The sequence below is a fragment of the Stigmatopora argus genome, chromosome 21 (genome assembly GCF_051989625.1).
Source record: "Stigmatopora argus isolate UIUO_Sarg chromosome 21, RoL_Sarg_1.0, whole genome shotgun sequence".
Lineage (NCBI taxonomy): Eukaryota > Metazoa > Chordata > Actinopteri > Syngnathiformes > Syngnathidae > Stigmatopora > Stigmatopora argus.
In genome coordinates, this window is record NC_135407.1 from 4,587,288 (window position 1) to 4,610,953 (window position 23,666).

At 42.5% G+C, this 23,666-nt stretch overlaps 2 protein-coding genes across 5 annotated transcripts; one reads left to right on the forward strand and one right to left on the reverse strand.

Annotated features, from left to right (window-relative positions):
• Positions 1 to 222: 222 nt before the first annotated feature.
• dazl (deleted in azoospermia-like) lies at positions 223 to 4,882 on the reverse strand. Of its 3 annotated transcripts, none has more exons than XM_077590979.1 (10): positions 4,818 to 4,882; positions 2,971 to 3,093; positions 2,793 to 2,884; positions 2,641 to 2,692; positions 2,502 to 2,568; positions 2,208 to 2,428; positions 1,997 to 2,074; positions 1,866 to 1,907; positions 1,138 to 1,201; positions 223 to 1,059 (listed from the first exon to the last, which is right to left on the reverse strand). In XM_077590979.1, the coding sequence occupies exons 1-9, from the start codon at positions 4,818 to 4,820 to the stop codon at positions 1,160 to 1,162; spliced, it is 720 nt and encodes a 239-aa protein (XP_077447105.1). In that variant the 5' UTR covers positions 4,821 to 4,882; the 3' UTR covers positions 223 to 1,059; positions 1,138 to 1,159. The 3 variants fall into 3 exon arrangements, with proteins under 3 accessions (XP_077447105.1, XP_077447106.1, XP_077447104.1); XM_077590980.1 differs by having other exon boundaries at positions 2,223 to 2,431; XM_077590978.1 differs by having other exon boundaries at positions 2,208 to 2,431.
• On the forward strand, positions 3,788 to 23,654 carry LOC144067327 (inactive phospholipase C-like protein 2). 2 transcript variants are annotated; one of them, XM_077590965.1, is made up of 14 exons: positions 3,813 to 3,845; positions 4,022 to 4,090; positions 6,710 to 7,123; positions 12,289 to 12,390; positions 13,067 to 13,216; positions 13,431 to 13,591; positions 13,675 to 14,095; positions 14,277 to 15,500; positions 15,600 to 15,849; positions 16,021 to 16,307; positions 16,393 to 16,596; positions 18,365 to 18,440; positions 20,097 to 20,206; positions 20,288 to 23,654. In XM_077590965.1, exons 3-14 carry the CDS (start codon positions 6,908 to 6,910, stop codon positions 20,444 to 20,446), a joined length of 3,360 nt encoding a protein of 1,119 aa, XP_077447091.1. In that variant the 5' UTR covers positions 3,813 to 3,845; positions 4,022 to 4,090; positions 6,710 to 6,907; the 3' UTR covers positions 20,447 to 23,654. The 2 variants fall into 2 exon arrangements, with proteins under 2 accessions (XP_077447092.1, XP_077447091.1); XM_077590966.1 differs by having other exon boundaries at positions 3,788 to 4,106.
• The last annotated feature ends 12 nt before the right edge of the window (positions 23,655 to 23,666 follow it).

Sequence of the window (23,666 nt, forward strand, 5' to 3'; positions counted from 1 at the left end):
ATTTCCCCCCCCATTTTTGACGAATTCATATTTTATAAGCAGCAATCCAGACTTATTCATAATTTAGAGGCAGGTGGAGGGGCATTGGGTGGCCGTGGCACCCTGGGGAGACCCAGTCAAACCACTAGACAGTGACAACAACCCACTTAAAGATGATGGAGGCTGTTGCTAGGGAAGAAAACCCCGAGTGGCGACTGGAAAACAACCCATCAAATCCCAAGATGCCATAGTTAAACTTTTATTGTTATTTTAACACAGAATGTTACAAAAACCAACAGTGCAACTCCTAGGCTATGTGAATATTTTTAAGTGTAACACGAAAAAGCACCCCAGACTATACAATACAAACCTATTTCCCGAAAAGAAAATCCACCAAAGGTGCAGTGCAAACAAAGCAATGGTGTTTTTTTTTTTTTTACAAGAAAACAAAAAAGTGACCTGCATCCGAATTAATCCCCACAAGTGAACCAAGAACTTTGTGAGTCATGCAAATGTGAACTTTTTCTGCACCCCAAAAGATCTTGAAATGATGAAACCATTTCAAGATGTTTCTGAAAAACCTATATATATATATATAAATCTATTTGCCATGTGACGTGTTGAAAAAGGTGACCATTTTTTGCTTACCATTTCTCACCTCAACCCGATCTATTAACTTAAACAAAATGAACGTGGGCGTAAAAAGAAAAACGTTTTAGTAAAAATTCCGAATGAGCCAATTTAGAAAATAAACATTTTCAAAAATGTTTGTCATTTTCACTTTAAAAGGGAACAAAAGCAACATAAAAATATAAATATATAAGAATGGTGATATTAAAAGACTTTCTTTGAGAAATTACCAAACAAGCTGGTACGGTGAGAGTGCTTTGCTCTTCCTCGTGACCCTTTGCAACGTGATCTTTACACGTTAAAATTGTTTTGAGGTTTGTGGTCCTACCAGTTGTGGCTCGAGGTGACTACGATGGGACTGGAAAAGAAATTAGGGAATAAAAGGGAAGAAAATATGGCAGTCGGGTGAAGTTGAGACATTGTCTTATCCGTGTTCTCATGTCCTGTAGCCTTAGAAAATGAGGGCAAAAAAAAAATTATTCACTTGGCATTCAATAATCATGTGACAAACCTCAAGCAGCACACTACCTGATATGGGATAGAAGTTGTACTACACAGACATTATAGTCTGAATGCCACTCTCCATTAAACCCTAAACAGGAACAAAAAATATATATGCTTATAATTTTAGTGGGAACCATATTAAAGCCCCATTTGAACATTTTAACCTAGCATAAAGCAGGAAGACAAGAACAAACTGCCATCTAGTGGTTATAATGCACATTGCTGTAGTGCCACAAATGTAATGAATATTTTTCTGTAATTTAAAAAACATGTATTAAAAAATACAATTTTGTTTTTACCAGGTTAATTCATGTTTTATTTCTCATCTCATTTTCTGAATCGCTTACTACTAGGGTCGCGGGGGGTGCTGGAGCAAATCCCAGCTGACTTCAGGCCAAAGGCGTGGGACATCCTGAATTGGTGGCCAACCAATCCCAGAATTGAATTTATAAATAACATATTAAACATTTAAAATGAATAATCAGTTTTGTCTAACATTTAAACTACTTAAGGGAATGCAAGTTTATTTTCTCCCCCATTTTATTTGAATTTGAATTTAAAAATGAGATTACTAACTATTAACCCTGTCTGCTACTGACAACGACATACAGCTAATTCTGCCAGCCTCCGTCCCCCAAAAAATTGGACACTGTCATCAATGGCAGCCAATGAGTAGATGAGCTTCCATTTAGGACTGCAACTTAAAAAAATATTCAATAAGTACGACTGTCTGTCTCACTGTATGGACTCACCTGAGGATCATATTGGCCAGGTGTCCAGTAAGGCCCAAAGTACTGTGTGTGCAAGGGAAAAGGCCAACATGTCAGACAGTACAGGACAGAAGGACTATCAGTAAGCAGAAAAAGACCCCAATTAATTCTACCTGGTAGGAGTATGGATTGGGCTGGGTCAGAGGCACCCGTGGAACAACAAAGCCTGGATATTGGGAGTGGCTGTACGGCTGCAAAGAGCGGATGTTAGAAGACAGATTAGATCCTGTTTAAAGAAGTTGAACGTAAAGCTAATGTGTGGTCAGGAAAATGGCATGACATTCATCATGCCCTTTCTTTGCCAACATTTACACTCTGGCAAACCTGTTTTTCTCTTACTGGGTAGTAGGTGCTGCCACCGCTAGTGAAGGGCACCTGCGAGCATCTTACTGGGTAGGAGGCACTGGCGTCACTAGTGAAGGGCACTGGTTGGGTCACGCACGGTATATTGGGCGAGTAGCCGTTGAAGCAGAAGTACTGGGGGAGGGTCATCCAGGGCTCGGCTGATGTCAGACGCTGTGCTTTCCTTTCTGTTGGCAGGGAGCCTACTAGGGTCGACATACAAGTAATGCTGAAAAATCTGTAACGATCAAAAATGGAAGCGCTTGAGATACACACATGCATTCCTTATCTTGATGATTGCCGGGCCCAGCTTGAGTGCCTTCCCTTTCCAAAAGAGGCGTTGCTATAGGGAAAACAAAACAAACAAATGGTATCACCAAAGTTGGATATTTTTAAAAACTTCATTTGTACCTACATTGACAATTGGTGTGATGTCAACATCTTCAGTGAAGTACACAAATCCATAACTACAACAAATGAAGTGTTAAACAGTTCATGATGAATGGGAAAAAATTGAAAGGTACATCAAGTAGGAAATCCCAGTGCAAATATTTGAGGAAAATATACCCTTTGCTTATTCCTCCACGGAACATGATGATTTTCGCCTCCTTGATTGTACCATAGGTTGCAAAAAATTCCTTCATTTCAGAAGCACTGGCCTAGATGTTTTTAGGGAATCTCGTTTATTGTAATTTGACCACATCTTACCATATGCATATAAGTTATTTGTCATTAAAATCCTTGCCTTGGTGTCAATTCCTCCGACAAAGATGGCGTGAGGAGTCACAAAACCTTCTGGCAAAATGTAGCCATTCCCCAACTGGAAGGCATACGAATGATAGTTGCTGGCTCTTGAAAGACGGTTGTCCTATCAAGAAAATAGCAGTGTCAAATAAATGATGTGAAAATTGCATACCTGTCAACCTCTGCCGATAACTGCCCTTATAAATGATTATGATTGCCCTTACAACCCCCCAAAAAACCTTACAAACACCGTACGACTCGTACGGTGTTTGTAAGGTTTTTGGGGGGTTTGTAAGGGCAATCATAATCATTTATAAGGGCAGTTATCGGCAGAGGTTGACAGGTATGAAATTGTTGCATATTTGTATTGGTGGAAAAACATTTTAATACACGCGACCTCATCTGATAGTAAGTCACATCAACAAATTTCAAAAGTGTGGCCCAAGTACCACATATGAGTACATTGGGATATATATTTAAAAACTTTTCAAATGCAAAACTTTTCAGTCCATTTGAGGATATTTCAAACTGCCACTTGTAACCAACTAGTGGAGACTTTAAGTATGTTAAAACATAATGTTGTTTGATTACGGTTTTGTGACCACACTTTCTAAATTGAATATCAGACAAAAAAATGGCTAAAGCAGGGGTGGGCAAACTATTCCACAAAGGGACACAACGGGTTTTCATTCCAACCTATAGAGATCTTTTCACCAATCTGGTGTCCCACAAGTGCAATCAGTGGTTAGCAGTCAGGTGCTTCTTGTTTTCTCCAGAAATCTCCTTGGTTAAACTGTCTGTGCTGGATCGGTTGGAACAAAAACCTGCACCTACAGTGGCTTTCAAGGATCGGTTTGCCCACCCCTGGGCTAAAGGGTAATTCCCCTCCAGCACAATCATTATTGGGAACTATTTTAATGTTATCTTAATGTGCACACGATCCATAATGTTACATTGGGTCACTACAGCACGCAATACAAACTAAATACTGAGTTGTACTACACTCATGTATTCTTACGTCGGCCATTTTTTGCCACCTGGGACTTGATTAGATGATGTAAAATGGCGGTGACCGACCGGTAAGGGAAAAACGGCTTCATCTACTTGCTGCGTTCAAAACAGTAAGTTCTCGATGAGGTTTGTATCCTTTTGATAAGTGCCATTAACTAATGTGTTTTACTGTGATGAATGATTTAAAGTGAATTTGGAATTAAATTTAAAAACCGAAGCCTTTAGTGATATAAGTGGTACACCAACGATTCCGAGATCGGAAAAACCGAACTCTTCAATTTTTAAAAAAAGATTGAATGTCTCCTAAACTACTTTGTAAATTACCTAGTATTGGATTGGATAACTTTATTCATCCCGTATTCGGGAAATTTCATTGCATTCAATAGCTACTACCGCGTGAAAGAATAAGTGACGCTGTTTAAAAGTTGTAAAAACTTTTTTTCAACACCCGAAAAAAAAGAACAGAGGAAATGGCCGACGGCGATACACATTCGACGAACTCAGGCGAAATGGCGGACGGCTATACACATTCGAACTCCGCTTTAATACTCCAAAGTTGATATCATTTATTCGGCTCAAGTTTGAAATAATGAATGTTAGTTCAATTAAAATAAACAGGCATTACAACTATAGCTCGTAGACGTTCATGTGAAGTATACATTGGACGGACATTTTCGTCCAGTATAACTAGGCCTCTTTACAGGTGGTCGATATATGCTAATTAGGAAAAGTCCATTCCGCTCAACACCTTGCGTTATAGACACTCAATATCGTATTAACAATTACTTTTCTAGCCTTTAAATTAATAAACGTATATCATATTTCTTTAAAACTTACCATATTTAAAACGATAAAAACCCTGCGGTTATGCCTGAAGGTCAAAAGAGAAAGACCACCCTTTAGGCACTACCCCCAAACTGTAATTTTTCCCACATTTTTTTCAGCCATTCAAAATGCCCCCTGGAGATCATGTGGCCGAAAGGTGAGCCAATCAGACGTTCGATATGTCAATGCAACTAATGGTTACTTCACGACACCGAAAAATCCCAGATTTTGCATACACGGAGATTGCATTAACAATACATAGGTGTTTCTTTATTACTATATATTCGTTCTTCTAGGATAAAGTGTTGAACTTGCACGCCAAATTGATTGGTCCACATAACTCCCATGAATATATCACTCATCAATCAGGGCAAGATCCAATTTAGAGGTTTTCCATTGGAGGAATTTGAAAACAAACATTACAATGTTGCATTTTATATTTTTACCGCAAGGTGGCTACAAACTACTGTTTTGTCCTACTCTGCCTGTAGAATATACTATATTGTGCTTGTCGACAGAGCATCATATTCTTTTAGATTTAAGTTTAATTTAGTTTTAAGAACTATTTGAAATGTTTCTTTCAGTTTATGCTTTGCTTTTGTTACACAGCATTCGTGTCACGTCCATTTTTTTATACTACTCCTCAGCCAAGCAATTAAATTAGATTTATAAACTATAAAAATACTTTAAACACATATTTTTGTGCATTTACTTCAGTTTTGTGTGCACTTGTATAGACTTGTGTAGTTTTTACTCTGAACACATAAAATACATCAATGTGTAATCCTGTCTTGGCTAATGCTACCTTTTTAAAAATGTATTTCACAAATTTTACCTTTGAACTTGAACAAAAGCCAACTTAAAGCCATAATGTGAGCACTCGCATTAAATCTTATCCTCTTTTGCAGATGTACTTCATTTTGTGACTGTTGTGAACAAACTTTCTGTCAAGGAGAAAAAGAGAAAAAAACTTCTTTTTGTCTGGCATTTACCCTTGAGGGGGGGCTACCTTGGCATCTATCCACAGGCAATGCATCATAATAATTTCCCCCAAATGTTCTGGTAAAAGCTCAAGTCACGATCACGCTAGAAAAAAACAAGTACTTTGCATGAAATCTTGCAGACACACACATCACGCAATGCCAACACATTTAGTTGATATTCATTTTTTTTCTTCATCTCATGCATTTAAAAAGGTTTTCTAATATTAAAGTGCCATTTAAACAGCGTGAAACATTGCCTGAAGCTTCTTTCAAATAAATAAGTGAACTTATTCACTTCAGAACCGCTGACATTCAAGTATTTCTATAAAACAAATGCTGGATTTTACCAGTGAGTTGTAGTGTTTGATTTCCATAGACAGCAAAATAGTCCAATCTGTTTGAAATGGGAGGGATGGCAGCAATCATTTGCATTTAGGTCATTTTGGGGTCACTTTCATGTCAACTCATTGGCTGCCATTAAGAACGCTAGACGTCCAATCCATTTACAAAACTGGCAGGGGCCAATGAACCTTCAAAATTTATTGGACATCCACCCGTCAATTCCGCTGAACAAGGAGCATTCTTGTAAATTCTGGGGCATTGCTAGGGTCACTTTATGTACATCTTTGATTCCTTTCCTGTTGATTTTTGGGCATTTCTGCATTGTTCCCTGTTCATTGCATTATGGATTGGACGTCTATCTCCGTCAATGGGAGTGAATGCGTTTATAGCACAAGGGTAGATAATAGCAACAGCAATTGTCCTGCAATTCTGCATTCAAATTAGTCTGACCATTTCAAAAATTGAGCAGACTGTTTAAAAATGTCTCCATTTCAGCTTCCATTTATTGAGCTGTGTTGAGGACAAGTGAGGAAGGTGTGTCAATCCGCCCCCACTTTTTTGTTTTTGTGTTTTTCTTAGGTTGTGCCATGCCCACCCCGCGTGCCTGAAGAAGGGAGGCGTTTAAAGCAGAGGGAGGTCGGCGGAGAAGTTTTTCTGCGCTCATCAGCCAGCAACTACCTCCGCTCCACCATGGCGTGTTTCCACGCATGTGCAGCCCGCGTGCAGGTCTCCTCGCCAAGGCACCCGTGAAGCCTGTCGTCAGCCTACGGAGTCGCCATGGCCGAATTCGGGCAGAGCCAGCGCGTCGCTCCACCGGTTGCTGCCGCAGGAAGCCCCGAGACGCGCCCGGTAGAGGAGCCGCTGTCCAACGGCAACTGCAACCCGACTGACACGACGAGGAGGCTCCATCGGGGATCCAGCTGTGAGTCGCCGACGTGGGAGGGCTTCGATTCAGCCACTAAATCCATACCTCGACGCAGCAGCCTTATTAAGGTAGGCCAGTTTTTTTTTCCCACAGCAGCTTGGTCGTGTTTGTAGTGCATAGTGGTGACTGTGTATGTCATGTGAAAACTTGTTTTGGCAAATTAGTAAGAACATACCACACAATTCTATAACTAGTACAGAGTGCATATTTTAACTTTACAAAATAGCTGATGAAACAAAAATGTGACACCAACTTTTTCTGACAAATTGCCACTTCAAAATATATGTGCAGGGTAAAAATTCTCTATTCTACGTGTTCGAAAGAAAAAAATATTTTAAAAAATGAAGTATGTACAATTATTTAATATTATGCTGCAAAGTTTGACCATTTTCTTTCCTAATACAAAAAAGTCAAGTTAAATACAAATGAACTACCCTGACTTTTTACCCCCTGAAACTGGCATTGACAGCTAGCCAATAAGTCAAATAAGCAGATTTACTCGTTCACCCCCATTAATGGCGACAGACATCCAATCCACAACTGGCAGCAATCATTTTCCATCTATGGCACAGATTTTCATTCCCCGATACATATCCAATGGAACTATAACTGTCCTTTTTGGCACGAAGAACTTACTCGCTCGCCGCCATTGACGGCCTGCCACCTCGCTCTTAGTTTGTTGACGAGGTCACGGAGGTGTTGCAGCCTGTGAGCTTCCCTTTTCTCCTTGTTCCTCTTCACCTCGTTCCACCGCACCAGCTGCAAAGGAAGTTCCTCATGATGTCATCCGCACAACGCGTTCTGTTGGCCTCACAAGAAGATAACAGCAGCCAATGTCACTCAGGGCTGGAAGGAACAGGACCACCTGCTGCAGTGTGAAGTCATGGCGCTGCCTCGCGGCTTTCCGTTCCTCATCGATTCCCGCCGCTCCGAAGCTCAAAGACGCCGTGCCCGGCTTAGAACCCAACGACATAGCGGGACCAATCGATACGGCTCCTTCTGCGATGTTGTCCTCACCTACTTTTGGTCCAGCATCGATCTGTCTTTGGTCTCCAGAGTGACCGCCTCCAAAGATATCATTATTGACGGCTTAAACGATCGGGTTTCATTTCAGGACGGTGACACTTTTCGGATTGAGATGATTTATTTTTACTGTCGTAAAAATGAGATCTTTCAGGAAAGAAGCACAACTTGCAGGCCACCTTAAACAAATGTGAATTTTGAACTAGAGAGCCCACATGATCACCTTTATTTGAATTAAAGAGAAAAATAAACTGCTGTGATTGAAGTGAGTTCCTTAAGGAGTGCAACCGATTTTCAAACATCATTTTCATCTCACCCACAACTAATTTAGCAGCCATCTCCACGGCAACCGGTAAAGACCTGTCAGGGACTCCAAACCAATGGCTGCATTTTTTTCCTTTTGTCCGTTGAGCCTGTATTGCAAACAGACCGTTTGCCAATTTCCTCAGATTTTTTTGTCTTACAACATTGCTGTTAGCTCATCAACATCTAGCGACGACAATTCTTTTTTTTCTTTTTTACACATCATTTATCCCCACGTGCACAGCTTATTGTCAAAATAGCGCAGCTGGTTTGATCCAACTACAGTGTTGCCTTGACGAATTTAATCTGTTCTGTGACCACACTCATAAGTCAAAACTTTATCTACAAGCGTTCCCCTCTGGAATGGAAAAAAAAGGTCTCTGTACTATTTTATTGCACAAATAAAAATGACATGAACACTCCATTTTTTTTCATTGGGGTAGCAATATCCCTGGCAGAGCTTCCACTGTTTCATACGATCGCTGCCAGCCGCCCAGTAAAACTGGATTGGACGTCTATCAGGGTAGCAACCAAAGAGTTAAACTTATTAAGATCCATTTTAAAAACCTGATAGTTTTTCCCCGATTCCGATCCTCTGAAATGTTAATCAGGACCTGCTTTTTTTTGTATGTTGGACTGTAGCCCATTTCTTTCATTTTGATCACTTCACTTCAAAGAATCAAAAAGCAGCGATGCTTTTATGCCTCAAATGCGATGCGCATTAGCTTGTACGAACGCACACGTCTCATAATCAAAAACTAGGTGAATATGAAGGGATGTGCCGTAGCATAAATCATTGGTTGCCATTGAAGGCAATAGACGTTGTTAATAAACTAAACAAAGCCGTGACCACTTTGTAATGCTACTTATAGTCATGTAGCATGAACGTTCAACCACGATTATGATTTTACATCTGTAACACAGATCATGTTAATTATATATTGCCATTCAATAAAATGGGAAGTGGGAGATTAACCAGGTTAATAAAAAAAGGACCAGGAAATTAAGTCATTGACGGCGATAAACGCCTAAACAAAGCCATGACTACTTTGTTTTCAACTATGATTATGATTCCACATGTCTAACACAGATCATGTTAATTATCTCTCAATTTAATATAATGGAAACCAGGAAATGAACTCATCGGTTGCCATTAATGGCGATAGACTAAACAAAAGCATGACTACTTTATAATGCTACCTATAGTCATGTAGCATGTATATTCAACTACAATTGTGATTTCACATCTTTAACACAGATCATGTTTATTCTTTATCGCAGTGTCATAAAATAGAAAATAGACGATGAACACATTGGCTGCCATAATAGATCCCCAGATCAGCTTTGGCCAGTTCGAATAGATTTGACAGTCATATTTCACCGTCATTGGCACTGAAACGAATACTAATTTGCATCTAACAAAATCTTAGCGTGAGAGCGCTCACCGCATTTGCTGTCAAGCATTTTTCAAACACACACCATGCCCAAATGTACTTGACCTCCATATAGCAAGGCGGATGTGGTAAAAACATGACACGATTGACAAAAAAAAAAAATTCAACCTGAGTTGGGCTGCGACAACTGCTTATGTTCCCATCAACAGATTGACTGTTCAATTGCGCTAAAGTGCCGCAAAGCCCCCCCATTTCCTGTCAGGGTCTGAACTGGCACATTCACAAGAAATGTGACCTGAATGAATTCAAACATGATGAAATTTGGTGTGAAATCACAGGGGACGCAAATGCACTTAACAGGCTTTATTTTCTTTGAAAACATACTTTTTATAATTGTTGCACTTGAATTTCAGATGTCCGCTGGCATTTCCAAAAAAACGTAGTAGCCCTTCTACTTTTTGCAAATGTGATCCTAGTCGTACTCTTTATCTTCATTAGAATCAAATTGCATTTGATCTGCTCCAAGTTCATCGCAGAAGCCTTGAGTAATACTATTATATTAGGACAAAATGTCCCTCCGGGCAAATGTTTCTGTATGGAGAATTGGCCATGTGCTGCTGGTAGCTGACAACGTCATGCGTTCTCAGGGAAATGAATGTTTCTTAGTAAAAAAAAAAACATTAAATGTACAGAGGTCCTCTGTATTATGGGCGTTCTGTTGTAAAAATAACTCCTTTTTTTACTATTATCTTTTAAAGCTGTTAACCATTAACATTTTCTCACGTTGCAGCAAAAACAAAAATGAAAGCCAACTGTGCAATAATGGTCATTAGTTAGTTCATGAGAATTTAACAAAACTGAACTATTTGAGAAAACTAGAGAAAAGAAATTGCAGAAATACCGTAAAGCAGGGGAAAAAAACAATAACTGAAACTGTAATGTGTTTACAAAATTAAAACCTATTGAAATAAAAATACACTAATTTCATCATTTATGGCCTGTATTTACCCGAAAATTTCCTCAACCTGGAAAAGAAGAATGAAAATTAAAATAAAATAACGAGAAAAATAACATACATAAATTCCATCAATTCTAGTTGCATTATTAATGTTTTAGCCATATTGAACCAAGCGTCTTTTCAGTGTCATAATAAATTCAATTGATAGTTTTACTGCTAGCATTCAGCTGTTGTTACAAAAGAAAGAAAATTGCTACATTTCAAATCCACCATGATAAAATATGAATGACGGTTATCTTTAGCATTTATTGTCACTTTTGTTTTACAGCTTGTCATTGATGCGCCCCCACCACTTCCTGTTTTAAAAGTGCACAACAGAGGTTTCATTTAGCAAGGAGACCTTTAACTTATGAATCAGCTGCTACATTATTGCGATACACAAAAAAAAGATCATCTCTCGCTCCCATTGACCCCAAAAGACGTTAATTTTAATAGGAGGGCTAAAGTCATTAACCAACAACTATCTTTATAGTTGCTTTTTTTTAGTAAGCATTATATATATGTACATATACATTAAAAATTGTACTATTTTTTCCCAATACAAATTGGGAGATACATTTTATTTTATATTTCTTTCCAAAATGTTATCATTTGTACAATTTTTTTTATTTTTTTTAAGTACTTTGGATAACTACGATACGATTAGTGTTATTGGTTCCAAAGTAAAAATCAAGAGTATAACAGTAAATAACGTGATTTATATATGAACCAATTAGTAAAAAAATAAAATTAAATGTATAAAAATTGGTGATTAGTCGACTATGAACATAATCGTTTGTGACACCCCTATTTGATACATAGAATAATGCGTGTTGTAGTAAAAGAAGAAAAGTAATTTTGAAAACACCCAGTGACGGCGATAAAAGTCCAATCCATTTCGATCGTTTTCAGCCCTTCTTTACAATTCTGATCAAAAATGAAACCCGTCAAAGCGAATCTTGACAAATCCCTTAAAAGTGAGTCACATTAAGTCAAGCGCAAGGTACATTTTGTGGGGGTTCCCATCTCCACTCATTTCACTTCTGATCGAATTAACCACAATTGCATTACACCGTGCGTTCTTCCATAGATTTGCTCCCATATAAACATTTGATTTGATTTATAGGTAATCAAATGAACTCCACCTCTGAGCTTTTTCTTTTTTGTTTGCACTCTGGGGGGCGTTTAAGCTCAGATAGAACAAGGTGTGGAAGCAGAATGCAGCGGCCCACTGCTTCGGTCCACTTGCTTATGATTAATGGTGTCGTGTTGAAGAGCAAGGGCAAGGAAAGGCTGTTAAGCGTGATATAAAAACAATAGAAGATCACCTATAGGCGTGGGTTGAATAATCTGTGTGTATCTCTATTATATAAGAGGATTTCAATCCTTTCAGTTCGCTTATGCAAAGAATACATTGGGGAAAAATCATCATCTTTCTGTCAATCTCGGTCCAATGTGGTATTATTATTCATCCTTTTGCGCTCACGCTGTGAATTTGCCTCTCCTTTGTGGGCAGGACGGCAGCAGGGCGAGTCGAGACAGGAAGAAGACCGTGTCCTTTAGCAGCAGCCTATCAGAAAAGAAGATCAGCGGTGCGGCGGATTGCATCCACACGATGGTAAATGTTGAAAATGCCTGCACTTGAATGTAAAGGAATTGCTAACCTAGCTCTGTTAGACACTGCTAAACTCAAAAAAAAAGTCCAATCCGTTTGGAGTGGGAGGGTTAGTAGATGGGATAAGGTCATTCATGGGAGGATCCGTCCGTCATGGACGCGGAATGAACTAATTTTCAATCCATTAGAATGGTGATCTTTTTTGGATGAGATAAGAAAAATGAGATGAGATGAGATGAAAAAATGAGATGAGATGATATGAAAAAAATGAGATGAGTTGAGATGAAATGAAAAAAAAGAGATGAGATGAGAAAAAAAATGAGATGAGATGAAAAAGATGAGATGAGATGAGATTAGATAACTTTATTCATCCCGAATTCAGGAAATTTCACTGTCAAGAGTAGCAATTTTTATTTTATTAAATAAATTAAATTTTATTTATCCAAAATATTGAATGTCTACTTGTCATAAAGTACAAAGGGGTGATTGGGCGCCACACAATTAGATGTCTATCTTCTTGGGAAGCAGTTAAAAAAGTTGGCAACTTTATATCAAAAGTAGTACATATCGCACAGCATCGGAATGTTCTTTTTTTTAGTACTCGCCAATATTATCGATATTGGTGCATCACTACTGAAAAGTCAAGAATGAGTGTTGAACTGACTTGTGGCTTTCGCAGGTGGAAGGGAGCGAGTTGAAGAAAGTGCGTCCCAATTCCCGCGTATATCAACGTTACTACCTGCTGGATGCGGGCCTGCAAGCTCTTTGCTGGGAACCCTCCAAGAAGGAATCGGACAAAGCAAGAATTGCGCTCGTCACTATACGAGAGGTCAGCGTCCTTCATTCATTCTTACAGACACATACTTGTCAATTTATACGGTTTTCCCGTATTTTATATAGTTTTTGATCATTTCAAATTGTGTACGCCATATAACAAATTGTCTACGCGAGCTTTTTAAGTACATTTTTTGGGTAAAACGATGGACAGACTCACCAGAATGTTTGCCGCGGTCCTGACGTGGGCGTATCGCTCGCTTTTTTAGGTGAGGACTGGCCGCAACACAGAAATATTCCGCACCAGTGGCGTTTATGAGCAGATTTCCGAGGACTGCGCTTTCTCCATCATCTACGGAGAGCTGTTCGAGAGCTTGGATCTCGTCGCGCACTCCAGGGAAGTGGCTAGCGTCTGGGTGACGGGTCTAAGGTCAGCAAGCCGACATCCAGTTTGTTTCTGATCCGCACCACAAAGTTGAAAACTGGACTTGAATATTTGCTTTTCATTTGCAGGTATTTGATACAGTATGGGAAAAATGCCCTGGACATGCTGGCTAGCAGACAGCACAGCCTTCGCCTCGGCTGGTTGGAGCAGCTTTTCTCATCTGCCGCCGAATCGGATTCTAGCGAGGACGGCGAACGAGGCCTCCGCTTGCAGTCCGCCGTCAAACTGATCCAGACGGTGAATCCGGGGGTGAGCGGCGGCAAAGTGGAGAACCGGTTTAAGGAGCTTCAGAGGGGCCGGGCTGAGCGCCTTTCCTTTGATAACGGATTAGAAGTCAAAGTGACACAAGAGGAGTTCAACGAGGTTTTTCATGACTTTTGCACACGTCCGGAGATTTACTTCCTCTTGGTGCAGTTCTCCAGCAACAAGGAATTCCTGGACACAAAAGACTTGACGCGGTTCCTTGAAGCTGAGCAAGGTGTCGCTCAGGTCAGTAGATTCATCTACATTATACACAGCACATTGTTGCATTTGAGACCGAGACTGGAACGAGGCCAGAACTCACCCAGACTAGACGAGTATGGAGTTGAGATAGAGACCAGACCTTCAAATTCCCATGACTGAGCACAAAACCACTATTATCTTAACATCTATTTGCCCCCTCACTTAGGTCACGGAAGAAGACAGTCTGAACCTCATCCAGTCTCACGAGCCATCGGAGGAGGGTCGGCAGCTGGGCTACCTGTCGATGGACGGCTTCAGCAGTTACCTGACGTCGCCCGAGTGCCACCTCTTCGATCGGGAGCACGGCACCGTGTGTCAGGACATGTCCCAGCCTTTGTCTCACTACTTCATCAACTCCTCTCACAACACCTACCTCATCGAGGACCAGTACAAGGGACCCTCCGACATATCCGGGTACGTTCGAGCGCTCAAGATGGGCTGTCGATGCGTGGAGGTGGACTTGTGGGACGGTCCGGAAGAAGAACCGGTGGTGTGTACCGGCCACACCATGTGTCCTCCCCTCGTGCTGCGTGACGTTTTGGAGGCCATCGCCCGGTTTGCTTTCGTGGCGTCGGAGTATCCGTTGATCCTCTGCATCGAGAACCACTGCTCGCTCGGCCAGCAGAAAGTTCTAACGCGGCACCTGGTGAAGATACTCGGGGATCAGCTGTTTACGGAAGCGCCGGACACCAAGGACTCGTACCTGCCCTCGCCGCAAGTCCTGAGGCGTCGAATCTTGCTGAAGGCGAAGAAGCTAAGACCCGATTGCGACGCGGAAGACGGCGAAGTAAGCGGGGAGGACGAAGGGGCCGAGACGTGTCCCAGGACGAAGACGGCGAACAACGGCGGGGCGGCGCCGGCGGACGATTTGAAAGGGACTCCGCAGAAACGCGTGCATTTGACGGCCGCCGTCCAGTGCGGCCCTCCCCACGTTCCTCGCAAAAAAGTTGGTCTGCTGAAGGAGCTCTCGGACTTGGTGTCTCTGTGCGAGTCCATCCACTTCATCGACTTTCCGACGGCGAGCAAGATCCAAAAACCGTGGCAATTGTGCTCCTTTCAAGAGAGCCACGCCGGGCGTCTCGCTGGCGAGAGCCCCGGCGAATTTGTCAACCACAACAAGCACTTCCTATCGCGCGTGTACCCGAATCCCATGCGCGTGGATTCCAGTAACATGAACCCTCAGGACCTCTGGAAATGCGGTTGCCAGATTGTGTCCATGAACTTCCAGACGGCCGGGCTGATGATGGACCTGAACGCGGCCTGGTTTCGACAGAACGGCAACTGCGGTTACGTCCTGCGGCCGGCCATCATGCGCCAGGAGGTGTCTTATTTTAGCGCAGACACCAGAGACACTGTCCCCGGGGTGTCCCCTCAGCTGCTCCACGTGAAGGTGGGTCACGCGTCAACAAGCTCCACGCAGAATTGTCGGTAGCTTCTAAAATCGGCGCGATTATGTTCTGAAAACAGCCCTTGCGGTGACCCTTCTCAGGTAATCAGCGGCCAGAACCTTCCCAAACCCAAGGGTTCCGTGGTCAAGGGGGACGCGGTGGACCCTTACGTGTACGTGGAGATCCACGGCATCCCGGCCGACTGCACTGAGCGCCGGACCCGGACCGTCTCGCACCACTGCGACAACCCGGTCTTCGACGAGAGCTTCGAATTCCAGATCAATCTGCCGGAGCTCGCCATGGTTCGCTTTGTGGTGCTGGATGACGACTTCATAGGAGATGAGTTCATAGGTGGGTTAAGGCAGATCCTCTTGGGTTTTCGTACACGAACGGGTCAGAGGGCTTTTTTTGGGTGGAAGTTTTTCTTCCAAGCGACAGTTTAACCACTAAGGTTTCTGCTCGGGTTAAAAGTCGGCTCCCATAGTGGAATTATTTGAAGATTGTATGCAAACTGTGCTCTAGGTCAGTACACCATCCCTTTGGAGTGTCTCCAACCGGGCTACCGTCACATCCCGCTTCAATCCCTGACCGGGGAGGATCTCCCCCACTCCAGACTCTTTGTCCACGTGGCCCTGACCAACCGCAGAGGAGGGGGCAAGCCTCACAAAAGAGGCCTGTCCGTGCGAAAAGCCCGCAGAGGTCGGGACTACACGGCCCTGAGGGACTTGGAAATCCGCTCCGTGGATGAGGTTTTCAAAATGGCCTCCCCCTTATTGAGAGAGGCCACCGACTTGAGGGAAAACATGCAGGTGAGCGGCTCGAGAGGCTTACGAAATATTCACGCTCCCTAATCCCGTTCTAATTGGCCCGCGTTTGTTTTTCCCCCCCGAACAGAATTCCGTGGCTACGTTCAGGGAACTCTGCGGGGTGCCGGCCGTTTCCAACCTCATGCAGTGCATTCTGGCTCTGAGCTCCAGAGCCAGAGGATCTGACGGCATGCCTTTACTACTGTTTGACCTCCAGAAGCCCTTCCCCACCCTGGAGCCTCAGGGACCCCTGCCCGATGTCCTTCGCCGCGTCGTCTCCACATATGACACGGTGAGGAAGGAAAGGAGCTGACAGTAAATATGCTTATTGTTTGTTTTTTTTTCTTTCTTCCGGGCCCTCCAAATACACAACGTATCTCTGAAGTAGATGAAAAGGAAGGAAATGATCAACAAAAGCCGCAAAGATCTCTAAAGTGCCACCGCCCATCTTCCTGTCTGCGTCCCACAACAATGTACAAACACCCCTCGCGTAGACAGAACTTCCTTCCGAGCACATTGCTTCTCAAACAAACGGACCTTTTTTAATACAGAAACCAAGTAAATTTTCGCTTTTATCTAAATCGAGAGCACTTCCAGCCAGATGAAACCCAGACATATTTTGACCTCGGAGGTCATGCTGAAGTAGTCGTACACTTCAGTAAAACAAATCTGATCGCGAATCAGCCCCTGTGGACACAAAGTTCCAGAGGTTTTGTTTGCAGCCTCAAAATAACACTTCTTACTGTGTAACAGTAGGGGTCCATCACGCTCTAGATTTTTTTTTCTTCCTTGCCTCGCCAAGGGAATCATTAGCAAGTTCAAGATAGCATGAATCTAAAAATCCAAACAGGATATTTAGCTTTAGAGTGCCTCGCTGTTGTGGGGTGGAATCATTCCAGCCACCAAATGCTTTAAGGCAATAATTCTAGTCAAAATGAACTAAGTGTCGACAGGCAATAATTTATAAATGTATAAAGTTTAATCTACTCTAATCTAAATATCATCTTTCTAAAGGGAAAAAATGGGGGGAATGAAGAAAACAGCAAATATGTTCTTCACTTTGCAAAATGCTGAAGTACACTTTTACAGTTCCGGGTTTGAATCCTGACAAAAGCGTTTTCCCTGCGTATTCTGACTTTCTGTCTTATTTTTAAAATCTGCGCGAACAATCTAGTTTAGCCTCGTCTCTTTCCCAGAGTGAGTTAGCATCGGTTCCATGTCACCTGCCACCCCAATGAGAAAGCACAATGTAGAAAGCGGCTGAATAGCTTCCCATTTTGCCTGAATTCTACCCTTCTTTCAGCGTCCAACCTACACCCTTCCTGCCCTTTCCTCCTTTCCCCCGAGGGGCCGCTTCACCCACAGCTGACCCACATAAAGTCGACTCGACTCAGACGTGCACTTGCACTCGGCCATTCTCCTCGACATTATACCTTTTCTTACGGCCGCATCACAAAAATATTTGAACTCACTGCTCTTTCCTACCAAGCAAACAGTGACACCATTCTAATTCCCATTTAAAATGCAGTCGAAAGCTCGTAAAGCTTTCGCGTGTGTGCCTGCGCTAATTAGAATAATGAGCAAGCTCGATGATTGTCATGTATGCTTCTTCAGATAAACGCGAGCACATTGTGCTGGAATCCTCAGGGGCCACTCCTTTGGAGTAATGACCACACACACAAACACACACGAAACCCAGTAATAACACGAGTTGCCTGCAGCTGATTAATGCGAGGACTCAACTGGCAAAGCCTGCAGGAACGCCATCCCATATAACAAACTAACGACTCTCGCACAGGCATAAATCTCGCTTGGATGCAGTTTACAATGCTGGTGCGAAAACCCACTAGGCCAAAGTCGCATTCAAATCCATGCCATCGGCATTCGGCGTCCCTTTCAAAGGAAAGCGGCTCCGAATTGGACAAAAAGTCACGCGCAAATTGCGGTTTTCTACTTAAACGCGGGTGAAAAAGAGCTCCGGTTCAATGGGGTCTTCACACCAAAGCCTTCATTAGGACTTCATGACCTGAACCTTATTGTTGTGTTGTGTGTTTGTGCAGATGGTTCAAGCTAGCAAATCAGTTTTTGAGCTTTCGGAGGGAATTCAAGAGAAGATTCTGCGTATTCAGATGACAGGTGAGTGAAAATGGGGAGGGTTTTTTCGCCTGAGTACTCGTTTAAGACACTGTGTACTTTGATTTATGGGATGGAACTGGAAAATGGGGGTCATGACATTGGAAGGATTAGTCAACATTTAGGAATTGAAATGGGTTTGTTTGGAAAGAAAAAAATCGCTCGCATTTGAAGTAGTTTCAATTTTTCCATTTTTTTCTTTTTTTTGTCATTTGACTAAGTTCAGTTGGTTTCAATTAGGTTTGAGGAACTGTTACACAGGCCTGAAATATGCTGATGCTTTGAATGTTAGCTAGAAGTCCGCAGTTTTTAATCACTTTTAGTATTATTATTAGCTTTCTTTTTGACATAGGGTCATTTATTGGACACAATTAATATTACAGCCAAATTGAGTGTAGTTTTGTAAACCTAAAAACTATTTTCATTTCATTTTAAGTACTTTGCAATCACATCTTTTAAAAAGTTTTCCATTTTATTCCTCCACAGGATGAGCATGCATTTACACACAACAGCAGGGCAATGTTGAAAAATAGTTTAATATGATAACACAATAAACATTGAGATTCCCCAAGTGATCTATCAAAATGTACATTAATGTGTTTAGACATTAATCTTTGAATTTCCTCGAGGCAAGAAGAAAAAAAAAAGTTTAGTCGACATTAAGTCCTTGCCTCCCATCCCAGTTTTGTTGACTTCAGCATTCTGACCCCCCCCCCCCCGCTTGTCAGCAGAGAGCCAATAAGCAGCAAATCATGTGTTGGACAGTAAAAAAAAGTTCTTGTGAGATATTTTTATGCAGCCATTTCACATGCACGCTGTTTTGAATAGAGAAAGCCTTGACCTGGATGAAAGAAGCACTTGTAAATCTTATCTGGCCACCTCCCACCATTGACTTTCAGAATTATACACCACATATTTGCATCCTCGCAGCTTCTGTCACGAGGATGTCAGTCATGGGAAGGAGATTTTTTAATGGGGGGTCAAGTTTCACTGCCGATGACGGGGACGGACGTCCAATCTCTGCTGCCAGGACTCCCAATTTACAGGGATTGGACATCTATCGTCGTCAACGGTGGCCGAGGTGAAACGTGCTAGGTTGCATTTGCGTGTAAGGGCCGTTGCAACAATATAGGTTTGAGTTGCTAAGCAACGCGGACAAATTCAGAAATCTGGTAACTCGCGGAATATATATATATAGAGAGCGCAGTGCATTTAGAATTGCCACGTTAATACATCAGGCCGTTAATTCCTCACGGTGAGTGTGTGTGTGTGTGTGTCCACGACGCATGTGTAACGTCTGGACTCGTGTTAATGGCGCGCCTCGTTTTAACCCATTTCTCTGTTCCCATGGCAACTGGGGGGACCGTGGCCCGGGGCAGCCAGAGGAAACGGCAATATACGGAGAGAAGATCTTGCATGTGGACTTGGGTTCAAGTGATTCATGATAATATTGCTTGATTTAACCAGATCTGGCAACAACAAAAAGTACATCACTACAAAAAAATTAGTTGATTTGGTGTCTAATGATCAACTAGTGGAAAATGATTTGTCAATTGGCATTGCCAATGAACCCCCAAAAAACAAGGGTTACAACACAAGACACTTAACAAAAATGGACTTATTTAACAGCTCACCATTTTGGATTTTTTTTTTTTTCAGCCATGAGGTTCCACGAACATCTCCAATCTCTGGCGGCAAAAGAGGGCTTGAAGGGCCGGAAGGCGGGTCACGCGGTGGAGAACTTCACCTGGAACATCACCATCCTTAAGGTCAGAAGGCCACGGACAAGCCTCGTTTACCCTTTTTAAAGCCACTGCCTCACATTGGACGCCCGGCCTTCCTCCCCTCAGGGTCAAGCCGACCTGCTCACGCACGCCAAGTCGGATGTTCGGGAGAACATGAAGCAGGTGCACGACGCCGCCGTGACCGGTAACCTCGCCCGGGGAGGGGTCGCCAGATCGCACTCACGAAAAAGCCACGATAGGCCCCACGCGCTCCTGGGCGACTGACTTTATAGGTTGTCCGCGTGATACACTATAGTATAAAAACTAAAGAAAAAATTCTATGGAGGGCCAAGGTGAACTAACCTGTTTCGTTTTTGATATTGTGCGACATTCAAAAAGTCTGTACTTCATGTTTGTAGAACACCAAAATGGCTTTTGACATTTCCCGTTGTGCATTGCTTGCTTTGAATATGCGACTTTCCCCCTAAAATTAGGTACTGTAATTTTTGGACATTAAGGCCTAATAGCCAAAAAATACACTCATATGCTACCCTCTTAAAATAATGGATTTATTGCTCAAAGTAAAATTTGCCCACCCCACTTGACCCTTCATGTTCCTGAATTTCTTTAAAAATGCATCCTTTTAAAATAATTCCCAGAATTGTTTATAACATCACTGAAAAAATGTGGCCCTCAAGCACAAAACTTTGCACACTTCTAGTGATTTAGTATTTTATTGTTCCTTTTGAAAAATGATTGAATGAGCACACATACAAAATTACAGTAAACATAGCCCTTGAGCACAAAAGTGTAAAATCATTCCTTGAGTCTTTTTATAAAAACTGATATATAGCCCTTGAGCACCAAAAAGGAATGACTGTGACCCTTGAGCACAAAACTTCATCTGAAATGGAAAAATGAGCCAGTCTGTGCCATAGTAGGGAGGTCGGTGGGAACTTAACTCACCAAGTCGAGTGACCGCTTGCCACGCAAGAGTTCTTCGGATCAAATCCAACATACTTCATGTCACTTTTCATCTGCAATGGAAAGATAGTGAGCCAGTACCACCCAAGTAGGGTGGTGGGCTGGGAACTTAGCTCACCAAGTAGAGTGACTGCTTGCCACGCAAGAGTTCGTCGGATCGAACCCAACATACTTCATGTCACTTTTCATCTGCAAGGGAAAGATAGTGAGCCAGTACGAACCAAGTAGGGTGGTGGGTTGGGAACTTAGCTCACCAAGTAGAGTGACCGCTTGCTATGCAAGAGTTCGTCGGCTCGAACCCAACATACTTCATGTCACTTTTCATCTGCAATGGAAAGATAGTAAGCCAGTACGAACCAAGTAGGGTGGTGGGTTGGGAACTTAGCTCACCAAGTAGAGTGACCACTTGCCACGCAAGAGTTCGTCGGATCGAACCCAACACACTTCATGTCACTTTTCATCTGCAATGGAAAGATAGTGAGCCAGTACGAACCAAGTAGGGTGGTGGGTTGGGAACTTAGCTCACCAAGTAGAGTGACCGCTTGCCATGCAAGTGTTCGTCGGATCGAACCCAACATACTTCATGTCACTTTTCATCTGCAATGGAAAGATAGTCAGCCAGTACGAACCAAGTAGGGTGGTGGGTTGGGAACTTAGCTCACCAAGTAGAGTGACCGCTTGCCATGCAAGAGTTCGTCGGATCGAACCCAACATACTTCATGTCACTTTTCATCTGCAAGGGAAAGATAGTGAGCCAGTACGAACCAAGTAGGGTGGTGGGTTGGGAACTTAGCTCACCAAGTAGAGTGACCGCTTGCCACGCAAGAGTTCGTCGGATCGAATCCAACATACTTCAACTTGCAACAGGAATAAGTTCAATTCCACTCTGCAATTCTCAAATTGTTTATTGAGGTAATGAAAAGGATAGATATAACTTCCAATCACATCATTTCAGAAGTCACTGTGGTCCAGTGGCAAAGACAATGGGTCAGAACTTCAGGTGGACTCAAGTTCAAATCAGGAGTGAGTTCAATTCCACTCTTTGCAATTCTCAAATTCTTTATTGAGGTAATGAAAAGGATAAATATAACTTCCAATCATGTATAGGCGGGCCGCCTCGTGGTGCAGTGGGTTAGTCACCTGCCTTCGACGTGGGTGTCGATGGTTCACGTCCCGGTGTCGCCAGTCAACGACTGCGTGGCGTCGGCAGTCGGCCGAAGGCCGACTGTCGAACGCCACCAGGGATCCCCCCTCCCAACTGTCTTCCGGTCAGCCGAAGGCTGACCGGAAATATTGTTTTGCTGAAAAAAATGACTAAGTGTTTATTTGAATGAAAAAAGGATTACCCATTTACTGAACTACTAGTGTAGTGATCAGTCAAACGAGAGCGGGATTCGAACCCCAGTCTCCCACATGGCAGTCAAACTAACTAACTTGGTCTGTCTGACCCATTGACTTTGCCACTGGACCACAGTGACTTCTGAAATGATGTGACTGGAAGTTATATTTATCCTTTTCATTACCTCAATAAACAATTTGAGATTTGCAAAGAGTGGACTTGAACTCACTCCAGATTTGAACTTGTGTCCAACTTCAATTTCAACCCATTGTTCTTGCCACTGGACCACAGTGCCTTCTGAAATGATGTGATTGGAAGTTATATTTATCCTTTTCATTACCTCAATAAACAATTTGAGAATTGCAAAGAGTGGAATCAAACTCACTTCTGATTTGAACTTGAGTCCACCTGAACTTCTGACCCATTGTCTTTGCCACTGCACCACAGTAAAGTTGGAAGTTGTAAGTTGTCACGCAAGAGTTCGTCGGATCGAATCCAACATCCACCAACTTGTCACTCTTCATCTGCAATGGAAAAGGTCTGTGCAATAGTAGGGAAGTGGGTGCTTACTTAGCTCAGGAGGTAGAGTGCCTGCTTACCATCCCAAAGTAGTTGGCTCAATTCCCACATCCTCCAACTTGTCACTCTTCAGCTCAAACAGAAAAAATGTAAAACAGTTCTCACTTGTCAAAGAAATGTGACCAAGCATTTAAATAGGCTGCACAACAAGCTTACATTCTATACATTAGAGGTGACCAACTCCAGTCCTCAAGAGCCACTATCCAGTCTGTTTACCATATCACCCTCCTCTACCACACAGTGCGTTGGTTGAGGGAGATATGGAAAACAGGCAGGATAGCAGCTCTTGGAGACTGGAGTCAGCCACCCCTGCATTCATTGTTTCAACATCCATTTCAAACTCACCTGTTCTGCCCCAGTCAGTATATTGCCCGGCGAATATTTTCCCCCCCCATCGCTGCCTAGTCAACGTCTGCCTTCTGTGTACTTGCTTCCTTTGCGTGCAAAATATTGTACAGTATTTTATTACTAAGATGTTCTTTCCTTTTACCGTAAAAGAGTATTTTACATAACATTACATTCTCGCTCCATCTGTGCGGTCCATGAAAACCTTCAGTGGAAATGGAAATAAAATTGTTTTCAAAAGAGCAACACTTGACATGT

Excerpts from the sequence above, each read along its gene's own strand:
- LOC144067327 (XM_077590966.1), top strand. The coding sequence starts at position 6,908 with ATGGCCGAATTCGGGCAGAGCCAGCGCGTCGCTCCACCGGTTGCTGCC. Across the intron at positions 16,308-16,392 it reads ACTTGAGGGAAAACATGCAG|AATTCCGTGGCTACGTTCAG; the intron begins GTGAGCGGCTCG and ends CCCCCCGAACAG. Across the intron at positions 16,597-18,364 it reads TCGTCTCCACATATGACACG|ATGGTTCAAGCTAGCAAATC; the intron begins GTGAGGAAGGAA and ends GTGTTTGTGCAG.
- dazl (XM_077590978.1), bottom strand. Across the intron at positions 2,432-2,501 it reads CATCAAGATAAGGAATGCAT|TAGGCTCCCTGCCAACAGAA; the intron begins GTGTGTATCTCA and ends TGTCGACCCTAG. Across the intron at positions 1,202-1,865 it reads CTGGCCAATATGATCCTCAG|GGTTTAATGGAGAGTGGCAT; the intron begins GTGAGTCCATAC and ends GTTCCTGTTTAG.